Source organism: Pseudophryne corroboree, chromosome 3 (assembly GCF_028390025.1).
Source record: "Pseudophryne corroboree isolate aPseCor3 chromosome 3, aPseCor3.hap2, whole genome shotgun sequence".
NCBI classification, from domain to species: domain Eukaryota; kingdom Metazoa; phylum Chordata; class Amphibia; order Anura; family Myobatrachidae; genus Pseudophryne; species Pseudophryne corroboree.
In genome coordinates, this window is record NC_086446.1 from 488,494,396 (window position 1) to 488,514,597 (window position 20,202).

General features: G+C 49.3%; 1 protein-coding gene across 2 annotated transcripts in view; it reads right to left on the minus strand.

The window, feature by feature from the left end:
* LUC7L3 (LUC7 like 3 pre-mRNA splicing factor) overlaps positions 1-8,590 on the minus strand; it is a 144,786-nt gene extending 136,196 nt beyond the window's left edge. The window contains exon 1 of one of the 2 annotated variants that reach the window (XR_010243900.1): positions 8,364-8,590. Coding sequence is in view for 1 of the 2 variants with exons in the window: in XM_063960913.1 (XP_063816983.1) it covers positions 8,364-8,462 (99 nt within the window). In the remaining variant the exon portion in view is untranslated. The remainder of the gene's footprint in view (positions 1-8,363) is intronic. The other variant, XM_063960913.1, reaches the window with a different exon arrangement.
* Between the last annotated feature and the right edge of the window lie 11,612 nt (positions 8,591-20,202).

Below are 20,202 nucleotides of genomic sequence, written 5' to 3' on the forward strand. Positions count from 1 at the left end.
CAGCCCCTCTATTTCACACAAAAAATACAAATCAAAATACTTTAATTTAAATAAATAAAATCATGTGACAAAAGTGTTTTGTTAGCCTTGTTCCAGCAACCCCAGGTTGTTGCTTTTTCCGGTTGTCTTTTTTTATCACATGCCCTGGAATCTATTTGGACAACTTCAGGACAAACCTATAGTTGACCAAGCTGTAAGGTAAAAATAAGATTTTACTTACCGATAAATCTATTTCTCGGAGTCCGTAGTGGATGCTGGGGTTCCTGAAAGGACCATGGGGAATAGCGGCTCCGCAGGAGACAGGGCACAAAAAGTAAAGCTTTTTCCGATCAGGTGGTGTGCACTGGCTCCTCCCCCTATGACCCTCCTCCAGACTCCAGTTAGGTACTGTGCCCGGACGAGCGTACACAATAAGGGAGGATTTTGAATCCCGGGTAAGACTCATACCAGCCACACCAATCACACCGTACAACTTGTGATCTAAACCCAGTTAACAGTATGATAACAGCGGAGCCTCTGAAAGATGGCTTCCAACAACAATAACCCGAATAAGTTAACAATAACTATGTACAATTTATGCAGATAATCCGCACTTGAGATGGGCGCCCAGCATCCACTACGGACTCCGAGAAATAGATTTATCGGTAAGTAAAATCTTATTTTCTCTATCGTCCTAGTGGATGCTGGGGTTCCTGAAAGGACCATGGGGATTATACCAAAGCTCCCAAACGGGCGGGAGAGTGCGGATGACTCTGCAGCACCGAATGAGAGAACTCCAGGTCCTCCTTAGCCAGAGTATCAAATTTGTAAAATTTTACAAACGTGTTCTCCCCTGACCACGTAGCTGCTCGGCAAAGTTGTAATGCCGAGACCCCTCGGGCAGCCGCCCAAGATGAGCCCACCTTCCTTGTGGAGTGGGCCTTTACAGATTTAGGCTGTGGCAGGCCTGCCACAGAATGTGCCAGTTGGATTGTGCTACAGATCCAACGAGCAATCGTCTGCTTAGACGCAGGAGCACCCATCTTGTTGGGTGCATACAATATAAACAACGAGTCAGATTTTCTGACTCCAGCTGTTCTTGCAATATATATTTTTAATGCTCTGACAACGTCCAGTAACTTGGAGTCCTCCAAGTCACTTGTAGCCGCAGGCACTACAATAGGCTGGTTCAGATGAAATGCTGACACCACCTTAGGGAGAAATTGCGGACGAGTCCGCAGTTCTGCCCTGTCCGAATGGAAAATCAGATATGGGCTTTTGTAAGATAAAGCTGCCAATTCTGACACTCTCCTGGCAGAAACCAGGGCTAGAAGCATGGTCACTTTCCAAGTGAGATATTTCAAATCCACCTTATTTAGTGGTTCAAACCAATGAGATTTTAGAAAATCCAAAACTACATTGAGATCCCACGGTGCCACTGGAGGCACCACAGGAGGCTGTATATGCAGCACTCCCTTCACAAAGGTCTGGACTTCAGGGACTGAAGCCAATTCTTTTTGAAAGAAAATCGACAGGGCCGAAATTTGAACCTTAATAGATCCCAATTTGAGACCCATAGACAATCCTGATTGCAGGAAATGTAGGAATCGACCCAGTTGAAATTCCTCCGTCGGAGCACTCCGATCTTCGCACCACGCAACATATTTTCGCCAAATTCGGTGATAATGTTGCACGGTTACTTCTTTCCTTGCTTTAATCAAAGTAGGAATGACTTCTTCCGGCATGCCTTTTTCCATTAGGATCCGGCGTTCAACCGCCATGCCGTCAAACGCAGCCGCGGTAAGTCTTGAAACAGACAGGGACCCTGCTGAAGCAAGTCCCTCCTTAGAGGTAGAGGCCACGGATCTTCCGTGATCATCTCTTGAAGTTCCGGGTACCAAGTCCTTCTTGGCCAATCCGGAACCACTAGTATCGTTCTTACGCCTCTTTGCCGTATAATTCTCAATACTTTTGGTATGAGAGGCAGAGGAGGAAACACATACACCGACTGGTACACCCAAGGCGTTACCAGCGCGTCCACAGCTATTGCCTGCGGATCTCTTGACCTGGCGCAATACCTGTCCAGTTTTTTGTTGAGGCGAGACGCCATCATGTCCACCATTGGTCTTTCCCAACGGGTTACCAGCATGTGGAAGACTTCTGGATGAAGTCCCCACTCTCCCGGGTGAAGATCGTGTCTGCTGAGGAAGTCTGCTTCCCAGTTGTCCACTCCCGGGATGAACACTGCTGATAGCGCTATCACATGATTCTCTGCCCAGCGAAGAATCCTTGCAGCTTCTGCCATTGCACTCCTGCTTCTTGTGCCGCCCTGTCTGTTCACATGGGCGACTGCCGTGATGTTGTCCGACTGGATCAACACCGGTTTTCCCTGAAGCAGAGGTTCTGCCTGGCTTAGAGCATTGTATATTGCTCTTAGTTCCAGAATGTTTATGTGAAGAGACGTTTCCAGGCTCGTCCATACTCCCTGGAAGTTTCTTCCTTGTGTGACTGCTCCCCAGCCTCTCAGGCTGGCGTCCGTGGTCACCAGGATCCAATCCTGTATGCCGAATCTGCGGCCCTCCAATAGATGAGGACTCTGCAACCACCACAGAAGAGACACCCTTGTCCTTGGAGACAGGGTTATCCGTAGGTGCATCTGAAGATGCGACCCTGACCATTTGTCCAACAGATCCCTTTGGAAAATTCTTGCGTGGAATCTGCCGAATGGAATTGCTTCGTAAGAAGCTACCATTTTTCCCAGGACTCTTGTGCATTGATGTACAGACACCTTTCCTGGTTTTAGGAGGTTCCTGACAAGCTCGGATAACTCCTTGGCTTTTTCCTCCGGGAGAAAAACCTTTTTCTGAACCGTGTCCAGAATCATCCCTAGGAACAGCAGACGAGTTGTCGGCATTAACTGGGATTTTGGAATATTCAGAATCCACCCGTGCTGTTTTAGCACTTCTTGAGACAGTGCTAATCCCATCTCTAGCTGTTCTCTGGACCTCGCCCTTATTAGGAGATCGTCCAAGTATGGGATAATTAATACGCCTTTTCTTCGAAGAAGAATCATCATCTCGGCCATTACCTTTGTAAAGATCCGAGGTGCCGTGGACAATCCGAACGGCAGCGTCTGAAACTGATAGTGACAGTTTTGTACAACGAACCTGAGGTACCCCTGGTGTGAGGGGTAAATTGGAACGTGGAGATACGCATCCTTGATGTCCAAGGATACCATAAAGTCCCCCTCTTCCAGGTTCGCTATCACTGCTCTGAGTGACTCCATTTTGAACTTGAACTTCTTTATGTACAGGTTCAAGGACTTCAGATTTAGAATAGGCCTTACCGAGCCATCCGGCTTCGGTACCACAAAAAGAGTGGAATAATACCCCTTCCCTTGTTGTAGAAGAGGTACCTTGACTATCACCTGCTGAGAGTACAGCTTGTGAATGGCTTCCAAAACCGTCTCCCTTTCGGAGGGGGACGTTGGTAAAGCAGACTTCAGGAAACGGCGAGGTGGATCCGTCTCTAATTCCAACCTGTACCCTTGAGATATTATCTGCAGGATCCAGGGATCTACCTGCGAGTGAGCCCACTGCGCGCTGTAATTTTTGAGACGACCGCCCACCATCCCCGAGTCCGCTTGAGGAGCCCCAGCGTCATGCTGAGGCTTTTGTAGAAGCCGGGGAGGGCTTCTGTTCCTGGGAAGGAGCTGCGTGTTGCTGTCTCTTCCCTCGACCTTTGCCTCGTGGCAGATATGAATAGCCCTTTGCTCTCTTATTTTTAAAGGAACGAAAGGGCTGCGGTTGAAAAGTCGGTGCCTTTTTCTGTGGGGGAGTGACTTGAGGTAGAAAGGTGGATTTCCCGGCAGTAGCCGTGGCCACCAAATCTGATAGACCGACTCCAAATAACTCCTCCCCTTTATACGGCAAAACTTCCATATGCCGTTTTGAATCCGCATCACCTGACCACTGTCGCGTCCATAAAGCTCTTCTGGCCGAAATGGACATAGCACTTACCCGTGATGCCAGTGTGCAGATATCCCTCTGTGCATCACGCATATAAAGAAATGCATCCTTTATTTGTTCTAACGACAGTAAAATATTGTCCCTGTCCAGGGTATCAATATTTTCAATCAGGGACTCTGACCAAACTACCCCAGCACTGCCCATCCAGGCAGTCGCTACAGCTGGTCGTAGTATAACACCTGCATGCGTGTATATACTTTTTTGGATATTTTCCATCCTCCTATCTGATGGATCTTTAAGTGCGGCCGTCTCAGGAGAGGGTAACGCCACTTGTTTAGATAAGCGTGTTAGCGCCTTGTCCACCCTAGGAGGTGTTTCCCAGCGCTCCCTAACCTCTGGCGGGAAAGGGTATAATGCCAATAATTTCTTTGAAATTATCAGTTTTTTATCAGGGGCAACCCACGCTTCATTACACACGTCATTTAATTCTTCTGATTCAGGAAAAACTATAGGTAGTTTTTTCATACCCCACATAATACCCTGTTTAGTGGTACCTGTAGTATCAGCTAAATGTAACGCCTCCTTCATTGCCAAAATCATATAACGTGTGGCCCTACTGGAAAATACGGTTGATTCGTCACCGTCACCACTGGAGTCATCGCCTGTGTCTGGGTCTGTGTCGACCGACTGAGGCAAAGGGCGTTTCACAGCCCCTGACGGTGTTTGAGTCGCCTGGACAGGCACTAATTGATTGTCCGGCCGCCTCATGTCGTCAAACGACTGCTTTAGCGTGTTGACACTATCCCGTAGTTCCATAAATAAAGGCATCCATTCCGGTGTCGACTCCCTAGGGGGTGACATCCTCATATTTGGCAATTGCTCCGCCTCCACACCAATATCGTCCTCATACATGTCGACACACACGTACCGACACACAGCAGACACACAGGGAATGCTCCTAACGAAGACAGGACCCACTAGCCCTTTGGGGAGACAGAGGGAGAGTTTGCCAGCACACACCAAAAGCGCTATATATATATCAGGGATAGCCTTATAATAAGTGCTCCCTTATAGCTGCTTTGTTATATCAAATTATCGCCATAAATGTGCCCCCCCCTCTCTGTTTTACCCTGTTTCTGTAGTGCAGTGCAGGGGAGAGACTTGGGAGCCGTCCTGACCAGCGGAACTGTGAGAGGAAATGGCGCCGTGTGCTGAGGAGATAGGCCCCGCCCCTTTTCTGGCGGGCTCGTCTCCCGCTATTTAGAGAAATTAGGCAGGGGTTAAATATCTCCATATAGCCTCTAGGGCTATATGTGAGGTATTTTTAGCCTTTATAGGTATCATTTTGCCTCCCAGGGCGCCCCCCTCCCAGCGCCCTGCACCCTCAGTGACTGCCGTGTGAAGTGTGCTGAGAGGAAAATGGCGCACAGCTGCAGTGCTGTGCGCTACCTTTTGAAGACTGCAGGAGTCTTCAGCCGCCGATTCTGGACCTCTTCTGTCTTCAGCATCTGCAAGGGGGCCGGCGGCGTGGCTCCGGTGACCATCCAGGCTGTACCCGTGATCGTCCCTCTGGAGCTTGATGTCCAGTAGCCAAGAAGCCAATCCATCCTGCACGCAGGTGAGTTGACTCCTTCTCCCCTCAGTCCCTCGCTGCAGTGATCCTGTTGCCAGCAGGAATCACTGTAAAATAAAAAACCTAGCTAAACTTTTTCTAAGCAGCTCTTTAGGAGAGCCACCTAGATTGCACCCTTCTCGGCCGGGCACAAAAATCTAACTGGAGTCTGGAGGAGGGTCATAGGGGGAGGAGCCAGTGCACACCACCTGATCGGAAAAAGCTTTACTTTTTGTGCCCTGTCTCCTGCGGAGCCGCTATTCCCCATGGTCCTTTCAGGAACCCCAGCATCCACTAGGACGATAGAGAAAATGTGTACTGTTATTTATTACATTTTATTAAGCAGTTTTTTTGCATTTTTTGGTGGGCAAACTACAGGTTCTACATGTCACAACAAATCTGCCCCTACACTGAAACAATAGCAGCCATCTAGTTGGGAAAAACAAGTTTGCCTTCTCCTGCTTGCTATAATAACCAGGTTTAAAAAAAAAAAAAAAATTTTGCATTTCAGAGCAAACAACCGATTTATACCCCTTTTCCACTAGCTTTTTTAAACACGGGTAAATGCGCGGGGGCGCGCATTTACCCTAGTGGAAACGGGTCCCCCGGCAAATTCCCAGATCAAGTGATCCGGGAATCCTAACCGGCTAGCTATCTAGTGTGAACGGGAGCAGTGTCGCGTTCACAGTGCATAGGGAGGGCAGGGCTGGGAGATCATGTGATCTCCTGGCGCCGCACCTGCCGCGTCACTAGCTCGTCACCAACCCGGCAATTGCCGGGTTGGTGAGCGCTGTCTGCAGGGGGCTGTAGCATGGGTCGCAGCCGTGTCGGCCGACACGGCTGCGACCCGTGCTACACTAGTGGAAAAGGGGTATTATTGTTGCACAACACTAATATCACAGCAACACAAACGTTTGCAGTTTCAGCTTTTTGACCTGCATCACACACACACACGGTGCAATTTGAACTACCAATATGGACTAGTCCTTATCGGTAAAAAATATACATTGGAACCCTATGTACCCTGCTGCAGAAATATACATATCGCACCGTGTGTATACAGCTTGCAGAGGCCGGTGCGCACTCCCGCAGGGTCAGTATCGCAAGAAAAAAAACTCTGCTGGCAGGTCAATTTTGACTAGAAAGCGTACAATCTAGTACATAGTATAGCCAAAATTGGCCATACAAAAATTGCAGAGCCAAAAACGCACCGTGTGTGTAGTCAATATCGGTTGTATTGGACTCCGGGGAGTTCAAGGAAAATCGCATATTGCAACTCGGCCACATAGGCAGAATTGCGCGGTGTATGCGCTGTGTATGACATTCTGCTAAAGATTTGGGAGGAGCTTCAGTTGCCAGTAATACTTTGGGGAGGCAACCCAACTGTAATCAAACTGAAGTAGAACTAATGTATTTTACCTTCATGAATGATGACAGATGTTTTGGAGTTTAGAGACCTGTTAAGAACAAAGGGGCAGATTTATTAAGCTCGGTGAAGTGATAAATTGGAAGGTGATAAAGGACCAGCCAGTCAGCTCCTGTCATTTTTTTTTAAACCCAGCCTGTGACATGCAAGTTAGGATCTGATTGGCTGGTCATTTATCACCTAAGGCCATGTACACACGGTGAGATTCGGACTTATCCGATTCTCACTGTGCGACGGGGGGCCGGGTCGGCACTTAGCCAGTATCGCAAGCACATAATGAGTGTGCTTGCGATCCTGGTTCTGTGCGATTTTGGCTAAGTGTCAATCCGGACTATCTCTTCTATAGAGATAGTCAGGATTGACTTGCCTGCACAGCCTATTTTTTTGGCCGATGCCGGCCGCGCATCGGGATCGCAAGGTGACTGTCACCTTGCGATCTGCACTATCTTTTCTTCCGATTCTGACTATATAGTCAGAATCGGAAGAAAAGATCTTACCGTGTGTACACACCTTTACACTTTCACTTCACCGAGCTTAATAAATCTGCCCCAAAGTGACAGCTGCCTGCAACTTCCAGGACAGATAAAGGAACATTCCAAATAATGGCACAAAACGAGCTTCACACAGTCTTAAACATCCAGATATTAAGGTGGGAATAAAGTTGTTTTGTGGGTACCCACCGGAGCTATTAAGTTGCCCCCTCCCCTCTGCTACGGGTTAACATTACAGACTACGAAGCCCCTTATACCTCCTCATGCCACTTATTAAACTATACCTACTATACATGATAGGATGCATTTAAACATGACATTTTAATGCTTCCACAAGACACAGGTAGGGATTAACTTTTCCCTGCCACATGGCTTAAACAACGATCACTGTCCCCACTGTACTTCTAGTGCAATAATATATAGCAGTGCACGGGCTGAGAGTAACCATGATATAGGACACGAGATATATTACTATCATAAAGCATAGGCTGAACCCTTAGCCTGCCACACATCAATCACCTACCCAAAAAACTACTTGTTTGAGGAACCCCATTCCCTGCCACACAGACCACCAAAGAATACCGCCACTACGCGTACGCAGTGATTAACCCTTGCACAGTCCGAGTATTAGGATAGTATCTCATGAAGCTCATACTAGATGTATCACAGCAGCCAACAACGAGCCCACCATACACCACCATGGCACACAAAGGGTATGGGCTGCACACGGTTACGCATCACGGGTACTGCAGCACACAATACCATGACACAGGCGGTGTATCAGACTCCCACATCATTAGAACTACCGTGAGCCTCCACTGTTAGTACTGGTAGGGCCAGGCCCTTTCTCTCCCTGGGCCCGATCACATGGTATCCCCGGTACTCACACTCTCATCATCCCAGCGCACGTTGCACCTCTTCTCATCCGGGGCCAGGTTCCGGTCCCGGCCCATCAGCTCATCTAGTAGCTGCGCGGCGGATAACATGGCACCGACGTGTATTGAGTCCGCCGCTCCCGGGGTCTCTCCGCGTTGCCCACCCACACCAACAAGATGGCTACGCGTCGAGCGTTACTCCCAGCGTGCACCGCACGGCAGCGCTCACAACCACGGGCCCGCCCTCTCAGTTCGGAACGTCATGCAAACCACGCCCAATCACAGCGTGGGCACGCCCACTGCCTTCTACGCCGCGTGTTTGGTGTGGAAACTCTGGCTGGATCACTTTTATAAAATGTGCAATAGTTCCAGGGTCAGTGAGTGTCTCGTCTGACTGTGCCAATCACAGGGCAGAGCTATGGCTGTGTATGGGGCCGATTCATCCTATTCCCCGAAAATACCCATTTTGGGGGATAGTCGCATTTATCTCGCAAACATTAAGGATATCCACGCATTAAGGTACCAACTGCACTGTGCAGTGCACTGGATATTACCAGTGAGGGAGCAGGATTCCTGTTTACCATTTAAACTGAACTTTTTTCCACAAGGAGGAGCGCAGTACCACAAAAAATAGGGTTTTGAATACCTACCGGTAAATCCTTTTCTATGAGTCCGTAGAGGATGTTGGGCCGCTCAAAGAACCATGGGGTATAGATCCGCAGGAGACATGGGCACTTTAAGACTTTCAAAGGGGGCGTGACCTGGCTCCTCCCTCTATATCCCCCACCAGACTCAGTTTGGAACTGTGCCCGGCGCGAGACGGACATTTCGAGGAAAGGATTTAACAACAAAGGTGAGCACAACACCAGCTCACGCCATAAGCATGCCGTACAACATGGCAGATAACTGAACACATGTCAACAGACATGAACAAGATTCAGCAAGAAGCTGAAAAAACCATAACACCAACTGTGTTTAACCAGAACTACACTGCAGATACAGTACGCACTGGGACGGGCGCCCAACATCCTCTACAGACTCATAGAAAAGGATTTACCGGTAGGTATTCAAAATCCTATTTTCTATTTCGTCCTAGAGGATGTTGGGCCGCTCAAAGAACCATGGGGATTATACCAAAGCTCTAAAAACGGGCGGGAGAGTGCGGATGACTCTGCAGCACCGATAGACCAAAACTAAGGTCTTCATCGGCCAAGATATCAAACTTGTAAAACTTAGCAAATGTGTTTGACCCCGACCAAGTAGCAGCTCGGCAAAGTTGCAATGCCGAGACACCCCGGGCAGCCACCCAGGAGGAGCCCACCTTCCTAGTGGAATGGGCATTCACCGATTTCGGTAACGGCAAGCCTGCCTTGGAATGAGCATGCTGAATTATTTGACAAATCCAGCGGGCAATGGTCTGCTTGGAAGCAGGACATCCAATCTTATTGGGAGCGTATAAAATAAACAGAAACTCTGTTTTCCGCAATGGAGCCGTTCTGGCTACATAGATTTTCAAAGCTCTGACCACATCCAGAGACTTATCCTCAGCCAAAGCGCCAGTAGCCACTGGCACCACAATAGGTTGGTTAATATGAAAAGAGGAAACCACCTTTGGCAGAAATTGTTGCAGAGTTCTTAACTCAGCACGATCTTCATGGAAGATCAAATAAGGGCTCTTGTGAGACAAGGCCGCCAACTCTGACACCCGCCTAGCGGATGCCAATGCCAATAAAATGACAACCTTCCAAGTGAGGAATTTCAACTCCACTTTACGTAAAGGTTCAAACCAATGTAACTGAAGGAACGATAACACCACGTTAAGGTCCCAAGGTGCCACAGGGGGCACAAAAGGAGGCTGGATATGCAACACCCCTTTCACAAAGGTCTCCACCTAAGGAAGTGAGGCCAATTGTTACTGAAAGAAAATGGACAAAGCAGAAATCTGCACTTTTAATGGGTGGTAGTCATGTGACCGCCGGTCGGCTGACCGACAGTCACATGACCTCCTCTGTGAGCCCGACGGCTCACTATCCCGATGGTCGGCATGCCGACTAACAGAGACTATTTCCACTCGTGGGTGTCCACGACACCCATAGAGTGGGAATAGAACCCGTGGCGACCGCAGGTCGCCACCGAGCCCGCAGCGTGGCGGGCTTGCTGCGCTCGCCCCTCCCCGCCGGGATCCCGGCGTCGGTCAGGAGACCGCCGGTTACCCGTACTACACCCCTTTTAATGGAGCCCAATTTAAGGCCCGCATCCACACCATTTTGTAGAAAATGGAGAAAACGTCCAAGGTCAAATTTCTCCACAGGAGCTTTCTTGGACTCGCACCAGGAAATATATTTCCTCCAAATACGGTGATAGTGCTTCGACGACACACCCTTCCTGGCAAGGATCAGAGCAGGTATGACTTCACTGGAAATACCCTTTTCTGCTAAAATCTGGCGTTCAACCGCCATGCCGTCAAACGTAGCCGCTGTAAGTCTTGATAGACGAACGGTCCCTGCCGCAGCAGGTCCTCGCGCAGAGGAAGAGGCCAGGGATCGTCGACCAGTAACGTCAGAAGATCCGGGTACCAAGTTCTCCTTGGCCAGTCCAGAACCACAAGGATCGCCGGTATGCTTGTTCTTTTTAGAAGCCTCAGCACCTTTGGGATGAGAGGAACCGGAGGGAACACATACACTGAGGGGAACACCCAGGGTGTTGTCAGTGCATCCACCGCGTCCGCCTGAGGGTCCCTGGACCAGGAACAATACCTCGGAAGTTTCTTGTTGAGGCGAGACGCCATCATGTCTATATGGGGAACCCCCCATCGATTTGTTAGCAGCGTGAAGACCTCCTGATGGAGGCTCCACTCTCCTGGATTCAGGTCGTGTCTGCTGAGAAAGTCTGCTTCCCAGTTGTCCACTCCCGGAATGAATATTGCCGACATAGCGCTTGTATGCCTCTCCACCCAGCGAAGAATCTTTGTGGCTTCTGCCATTGCCGCTCTGCTTCTTGTGCCGCCTTGGCGGTTTATGTAAGCTACTGCCGTGACATTGTCCGATTGGATCAGAACCGGCAGATTTCGAAGAAGATGTTCCGCTTGTAGAAGGCCGTTGTAAATGGCCCTCAGTTCCAGAACGTTGATGTGAAGATGAGTTTCTGGACTTGACCATCTTCCCTGGAAGGTCACCCCAGAGTGACTGCCCCCCAACCTCGGAGACTTACATCCGTGGTCACTAAGATCCAGTCCTGGATCCCGAACCGACGTCCTGCAAGGAGGTGAGAGCTGTTGAGCCACCACAGGAGGGAGATCCTGGTGTTGGAAGATAGAATTATCTTCCGGTGCATATGCAGGTGGGATCCGGACCACTTGTCCAACAGATCCCACTGAAACACTCTGGCATAGAACCTCCCGAATTGGAGGGCCTCGTATGCCGCCACCATCTTTCCCAGCAATTGAATGCAGTGATGAATGGAAACCGTTTTCGGTTTCAATAAGAGTTTTATCAAACTCTGAATTTCCAGAGCTTTCTCCACAGGGAGAAAAACCTTCAGCTGGACCGTGTCCAGAATCATGCCCAAAAACGCCAATCGGGTTGTCGGGATCAACTGTGATTTTGACAAGTTCAGGAGCCAGCCGTGCTGTTGCAGAACTGACATGGACAGTGCAATGTCCTGTAACAACTTGTCTTTGGATTTCGCCTTTATCAGGAGATCGTCCAAGTACGGGATAATTGTAACTCCCTGCCTGTGCAGGAGAACCATCATTTCTACCATTACTTTGGTAAAAATCCTCGGAGCCGTGAACAGACCAAACGGCAACGTCTGGAATTGGTAGTGCGTATCCTGGATAGCAAACCTCAGGAAACTTTGGTGAGGAGGATAAATGGGGACATAAAGGTAAGCGTCCTTTATGTCCAAGGAAACCATGAATTCTCCTTCCTCCAGACTGGAGATCACCGCTCTGAGAGACTCCATCTTGAATTTGAATTTCTCTAGGAATAAGTTGAGAGATTTCAGGTTGAGAATAGGTCTCACCGAGCCGTCCGGCTTCGGCACCACGAACAGGCTTGAATAAAAGCCCTGCCCCTGCTGATCTAGGGGTACCGGGACCACAACCTGATTTAGACACAATTTTTGTACTGCACCGCAGATTAGTTCCCTTTGCAGCAGTGAAGCTGGCAAGGCTGATCTGAAAAACCGGCGAGGGGGCACGTCTTGAAACTCCAGTGTGTACCCCTGGGATACAATCTTCAACACCCAAGGGTCTAGACCAGAGCAAACCCAGACCCAACTGAAAAGCCTGAGACGTGCCCCCACCGGAGCAGGTCCCTGTAAGGGGGACCCGGCGTCTTGCGGTGGGTTTAGCAGGAGCCGGGGAGGACCTCTGCTCCTGGACACCCGAGGAGGCGGGTGCCCTTTTTCCTCTACCTCTGGTAGCGAGAAAGAAGTTGCCTCGGCCCCTTCTATACTTGTTGGGCCGAAAGGAATGCATTTGATAATTTGGCTGTTTCTTTTGCTGCGGAGGAACCGAGGGCAAGAAGGTAGATTTACCCGCGGTAGCCGCTGATACTAAATCAGTAAGGCCTTCACCGAAAAGTTCTCCTCCCTTAAAGGGAAGGGATTCCATATTCCTTTTGGCATCAACGTCAGCATTCCACAGCATTCATTGATGAGTCCAAAGCGCACGTCTAGCCGCATTCACCTTAGCACTAAGGAGGCCAACGTCACGTACAGCCTCTTTCAAGTATGCAGTCGCATCTCTAATATAACCCAGCGTCACCTGGATGGAATCTCTATCTCGATTCTCCCAATCAGAAGACAAAGTGTCTGCCCACTTTTCAATAGCACTACTGACCCACGCGGACGCAATAAGAGGCCTGAGCAACGTCCCTGTAGTAGTGAAAATAGCCTTCAGGGTAGCCTCCTGCTTACGGTCCGCCGGCTCCTTAAGGGCCGTCGACTGAGCTGCAGGGAGGGCTACCTGTTTTGACAAACGCACCAGGGCTTTGTCTACAGTGGGGGGATTCTCCCACGGGTCCCTATCCGACTCGTGATTTTTTTAGGAATCTGAAACCTTTTATCAGGGTTATTTCTAATGCTATCAAAGAGAGCGTTCCGTTCAAAACAAGGAGTAAAAGTAACCGAGCGCTTTTTCTCCTTGTAAATCAGGACCCTGGTTTCAGGTGTAATAGGGTCCTCATTAATATTCAAGATATCTTTAACAGCTACAATCATATACTGAATACTCTTAGCCAATCTTGGGTCTAATCTGGAATCAGCATAATCGACATCGGCATCAGAGTCCGTGTCGGTACCTGTGTCAACTAATTGGTCAAAACTACGTTTGTGTGACCCTGCAGGGTCTTGCAACTGTAATAAAGTGTCCTCCACTGTTCTCTTCCACACCTGGGATTGAGACGCAGACTTATCAAACTTTTGATTTAATGATGTGACACTAGCATGCAAAGCATTCAAGTAGTTAACCAATCTGCAGTTGGCAGTGCCGACAGGGCCACTCCCAAAACATTTGGTGTCCCCAACAAATTGTCCCCCGGAGAGGAATAATCAGCCTCCGACATGTCGACACCTGAGAGACAGCACACACACCAAGCAGTGAGGGAACACAAAGGGAAATAGCCAGCTCACACCCCAGCGCCAAATAAGCAGGTCTGTGAACACCAAAGATGTCCCAGAGCTGTCTGCGCTTGTTTTACATAAATAAATATGCCCCCCCTATGTCTGTTTAGCCCCCTGGTACTTGCAGCGGAGAGGAAGGACCAGCGACTTCAGCTTGTGGAGGAGGAAATGGCGCCAGTGAGCAGTGAGGAAGAAGCTCCGCCCCCAACATGGCGCGCTTCTTCCCGCTTTTATTATTTCATTATATGCCGGCGGGGGTTAGCGGGCAGTGCCAGGGCACTGTAGGATTATGCCAGCCTTATATATGAGGTAATATATGCTCCCCAGGGCGCCCCCCCCCCCCCCAGCACCCAGCGGTGTGTACTCAGCGGGAGCATGGCACGCACTGTGCATAGCCGCTGTGCGGTACCTCTACAATGCCGTCTTGAAAGATAAAGAGAAGTCTTCTTTCTTCTTATACTCACCTGTCTTCTGGCTTGAAGAAGGGGGACGGCAAGCTGTGGGAGGGAGCATCCAGGAGAGCCCGGCGTTCGTCTCCCCTCAGGAGCTGAAGGCATCCTGTCAGCAGCAGCAGAGCCCTGGAACTCATCAGAAGTGGGTCTAGACTGCTCTCCCCTCTTGCCCACGAAGCAGGGAGTCTGTAGCCAGCAGATCTCCCCAAAATAAAAAACCTAACATTAAGTCTTTCAGATAAACTCTAGTAGCTCCTCCTAGTGCCCTGTGTCTCGGCCGGGCACATTTCTAAAACTGAGTCTGGTGGGGGATATAGAGGGAGGAGCCAGGTCACGCCCCCTTTGAAAGTCTTAAAGTGCCCATGTCTCCTGCGGATCCCATCTATACCCCATGGTTCTTTGAGCGGCCCAACATCCTCTAGGACGAAATAGAAATGTATCAAACCCATGACATTGGGGGTAATTCTGAGTTGATCGCAGCAGCAAGTTTGTTAGCAATTGGGCAAAACCATGTGCACTGCAGGGGGGGCAGATATAACATTTGCAGAGAGAGTTAGATTTGGGTTGGTTATATTGTTTCTGTGCAGGGTAAATACTGGCTGCTTTATTTTTACACTGCAATTTAGATTTCAGATTGAACACACCCCACCCAAATCTAACTCTCTCTGCACATGTTACATCTGCCCCTCCTGCAGTGCACATGGGGGGTCATTCCGAGTTGTTCGCTCGCAAGCTGCTTTTAGCAGCTTTGCACATGCTAAGCCGTCGCCTACTGGGAGTGAATCCTAGCATAGTAAAATTGCGAACGAAAGATTCTCAAAATTGCGATTACACACCTCTTAGCAGTTTCTGAGTAGCTTCAAACTTACTCGGCATCTGCGATCAGTTCAGTGCTTGTCGTTCCTGGTTTGACGTCACAAACACACCCAGCGTTCGCCCAGACACTCCTCCGTTTCTCCAGCCACTCCCGCGTTTTTCCCAGAAACGGTAGCGTTTTTTCGCACACACCCATAAAACGGCCAGTTTCCGCCCAGAAACACCCACTTCCTGTCAATCACATTACGATCACCAGAACGAAGAAAAAACCGTGAGTAAAATTCCTAACTGCATAGCAAATTTACTTGGCGCAGTCGCACTGCGGACATTGCGCATGCGCATTCGCGACTAATCGCTCCGTTGCGAGAAAAAAATAACGAGCAAACAACTCGGAATGACCCCCATGGTTTTGCCCAACTGCTAACAAATTTGCTGCTGCGATCAATTCGGAATTACCCCCATTATCCTTTTTGCATTCAGTTATATATATAGAGGTATATGCAATTGCGGTCGAATTCCGTCTGGAATTCGACCGTTTTTAAATTCGACACAATTCGACAGTCACATACCCTCCCGCCGGGACCCGAATTCGACATATTCAATAAAAAAACGGATTCGACAGTCCCACTGTCGAAAAACGGACCAATTGACGGATAGTGTGCGTCCTATATTCGACTTTTTGGACGGCACAAAAGTGTTTAAAAAACCCAGAAAAAAATAGCGTGGGGTCCCCCCTCCTAAGCATAACCAGCCTCGGGCTCTTTGAGCCGGTCCTGGTTGTAAAAATACGGGGGGGGGGAAATTGACAGGGGATCCCCCTTATTTTTACAACCAGCACCGGGCTCTGCGTCCGGTCCTGGTGCACAAAATACGGGGGACAAAAAGCGGAGGGGTCCCCCGTATTTTTAACACCAGCACCGGGCTCCACTAGCTGGAGAGATAATGCCACAGCTGGGGGACACTTTTATACCGGTCCCTGCGGCCGTAGCATTAAATCCCCAACTAGTCAACCCTGGCCGGGGTACCCTGGAGGAGTGGGGACCCCTTAAATCAAGCCCCCCCCCCTCCAGCCACCCAAGGGCCAGGGGTGAAGCCCGAGGCTGTCCCCCCCCATCCAAGGGCTGCGGATGGGGGGCTGATAGCCTTGTGTCAAATAAAATAATATTGTTTTTTGTAGCTGAACTACAAGTCCCAGCAAGCCTCCTCCGCAAGCTGGTACTTGGAGAACCACAAGTACCAGCATGCGGGGGGGGGGCTGGTACCTGTAGTTCTACTGCAAAAAAAAATACCCAAATAAAAACAGTACACAGACACTGTGAAAGTAAAACTTTATTACATACATGCATACCGACACAAACATACTTACCTATGTTGACACGAGGCTCGGTCCAGTTCTCCAAGTAGAATCCACGGGGTACCTGAAAATAAAATTATACTCACCAAAATCCAGTGTAGATCTGTTCTCTTCTGTTTTGTAATCCATGTACTTGGCAAAAAAATAAAACGCATTTACCCGGACCACGCACTGAAAGGGGTCCCATGTTTACACATGGGACCCCTTTCCCCGAATGCCGGGACCCCCCGTGACTCCTGTCACAGAGGGTCCCTTCAGCCAATCAGGGAGCGCCACGTCGTGGCACTCTCCTGATTGGCTGTGCGCGTCTGAGCTGTCAGACGGCACATAGCACAGCCGCTCCATTATCTTCAATGGTGGGAACTTTGCGGTCAGCGATGAGGTTACGGTGTCTGTGTACTGTTTTTATTTGGGTATTTTCTCTAACGTCCTAGTGGATGCTGGGGACTCCGTAAGGACCATGGGGAATAGACGGGCTCCGCAGGAGACTGGGCACTCTAAGAAAGCTTTAGTACTACTGGTGTGCACTAGCTCCTCCCTCTATGCCCCTCCTCCAGACCTCAGTTAGAATCTGTGTCCGGCCAGAGCTGGATGCTTTTAGTGGGCTCTCCTTAGCTTGCTAATAAGAAAGTATTTTAGTTAGGTTTTTTATTTTCAGAGAGATCTGCTGGCAACAGACTCTCTGCTACGAGGGACTGAGGGGAGAGAAGCAAACCTACTAACTGCGGCTAGGTTGCGCTTCTTAGGCTACTGGACACCATTAGCTCCAGAGGGTTCGAACACAGGATCTTAACCTTGGTCGTCCGTTCCCAGAGCCGCGCCGCCGTCCCCCTCGCAGAGACAGAAGACAGAAGCCGTCAGAAGCAAGAAGACATCGAAATCGGCGGCAGAAGACTCCTGTCTTCACATGAGGTAGCGCACAGCACTGCAGCTGTGCGCCATTGCTCCCACACTAACCCACACACTCCGGTCACTGTAGGGTGCAGGGCACAGGGGGGGGCGCCCTGGGCAGCAATTAAGTACCTCCTGGCAAAAGCAGCATATATACAGTTGGACACTGTTATATGCATGAGCCCCCGCCATTAATTTTACACAAAATCGCGGGAGAAGCCCGCCGCTGAGGGGGCGGGGCCTTCTTCCTCAGCACTCACCAGCGCCATTTTCTCTCCACAGCTCCGCTGAGAGGAAGCTCCCCAGGCTCTCCCCTGCACGATAGAGAGGGTGAAAAAGAGAGGGGGGGCACATAAATTTGGCGTAAAAACAATATATACAGCAGCTACTGGGTTAACACTAAGTTACTGTGTGATTCCTGGGTCATATAGCGCTGGGGTGTGTGCTGGCATACTCTCTCTCTGTCTCTCCAAAGGGCCTTGTGGGGGAACTGTCTTCAAATAGAGCATCCCCTGTGTGTGTGGTGTGTCGGTACGTGTGTGTCGACATGTCTAAGGTAAAAGGCTCCCCTAAGGAGGAGATAGAGCAAATATGTGTGTGAGAGGGTGTCTCCGTCGACAACGCTGACACCTGTTTGGATATGTGTAAGTGCTGAGGTGAATTTATTGCACAAAAGATTAGAGAACAGACAGGAAATCTACCCATGTCTGTCCCTGTGTCACAGAGACCTTCAGAGTCTCACAATGCTCACTATCCAAAATAATAAACACTGATATCGACACGGAGTTTGACTCCAGTGTCGACTACGATAATGCAAAGTTACAGCCAAGATGGCTGAAAGGTATTCAATATATGATTATTGTAATAAAATATGATTTGCATATCACTGATGACTCATTTGTCCCTGACACAAGGGTACACATGTTAAGGGGAAGAAAGCTGAGGTAAATTTCCCTCCTCTCATGAGGAAAAAGAGCGGGAATCTCCAGACAAGAGACTGCAGCTTCCCACAAAAAATTCTCAGGCAGTATCCTTTCCCCACTAGGGCCAGGATGTGTTGGGAATCTTCCCCTAGGGTGTCCTGCTTGCACAGAAGGTAGCACTAGCTATTCTCAGGGATCCTGCAGATAGCGTGCACATTCTAGTATACTACTCAGACCGGCGATTGTGTCGGCATGGGTTTATAGCGCTGTGGCAGCGTGGACAGGTACCTTATCAGCAGAGATTGAGACCCTAGTATGCATATAGATATATATAGATATATATATGTATATATAGATATATATATATATATATATATTAAAGATGCTGTCTTAAGTGATAGATATATATAGATAAAACATGCCCAAAGAGACATGAGTATACTGGGTCCTAGAGTCAAAGCTATGTCGATTTCTGCTTGACGTGTCCTGTAGAATATGCAATGGACAGATGATGCCGACTTAAGAGGCATGTGGAAGGCTGAGGATTGTGTGGAGAAGGGTTCTCGGACCTGGTCTACACAGCTATAGCTGGTAATTCTGATATTTTGCCTTATATTCCTGCACAGCCTAGGAAAGCACGACATTATCAAATGCAGCCTTTCGAATAAAGAAACAAGAAAGTCCGAGGTGCGTCCTTTCTTGCCAGAGGCGGGGGCACAGGAAAGAAGCTGCACAACACAGCTAGTTCCCAGGAACAGAAGTCCTCCCCGGCCTCTACAAAAATCCACCGCAAGGCGGAGCTAGGCCCGGTGGGGGCACGCCTTCGTCAGTACAGCCACAAGTGGGTTCACTCCCTGTTAGATCCCTGGGCAATAGATATTGTGTCTCAGGGATACAAGCTGGACTTTGAGAAGATGCCCCCTCACCGACGGCCCTGCCGGCTTCCCCCCACGAGAGGGAAACAGTGTTAACTGCAATTCATAAATTGTATCTTCAACAGGTGGTGGTCAAGGTTCCCCTCCTTCAACAAGGAGGGGGTTATTATTCGACCATGTTGTAGTCCCGAAACCAGACGGTTCGGTCGGACCCATATTGAATTTAAAATCCCTGAACATATACCTGAAAGGGTTCAAGTTCAAGATGGAATCGCTAAGAGCGGTTATTGCAAGCCTGAAAGGGGGAGATTTTATGGTGACTCGGGACATAAAGGATGCATACCTTCATGTCCCCATTTATCCACCTCATCAGGCGTACCTCAGAATTGCGGTACGGGATGGTCATTACCAATTTCAGACGTTGCCGTTTGGTCTCTCCACGGCCTTGAGAATATTCACCAAGGTAATGGCGGAAATGATGGTGCTCCTGCGGAAGGAAGGTGTCACTATTATCACGTACTTGGACGATCTCCTCATAAAAGCGAGATCAAGAGAGCAGTTGCTGAACAGCGTATCACTTTCTCTGGAAGTGAAACGGCAACACGGCTGGATTCTATATATTCCAAAGTCGCAGTTGGTTCTTACAGCTCATCTGCCTCTCCTAGGCATGATCCTAGACACAGACCAGAAAAGGGTTTATCTCCCGATAGAGAGAGCTCAGAAGCTCGTGACACTGGTCAGGAATCTATTAAAACCAAAACAGGTGTCAGTGCATCACTGCACTCGAGTCCTGGGAAGGAGGGTGGCATCATTGGAGGCCATTCCCTTCGGCAGGTTCCATAGGAGGACCTTCCAATGGGACTTACTGGACAAGTGGTCCGGATCACATCTTCGGATGCATCGGTTAATCACCCT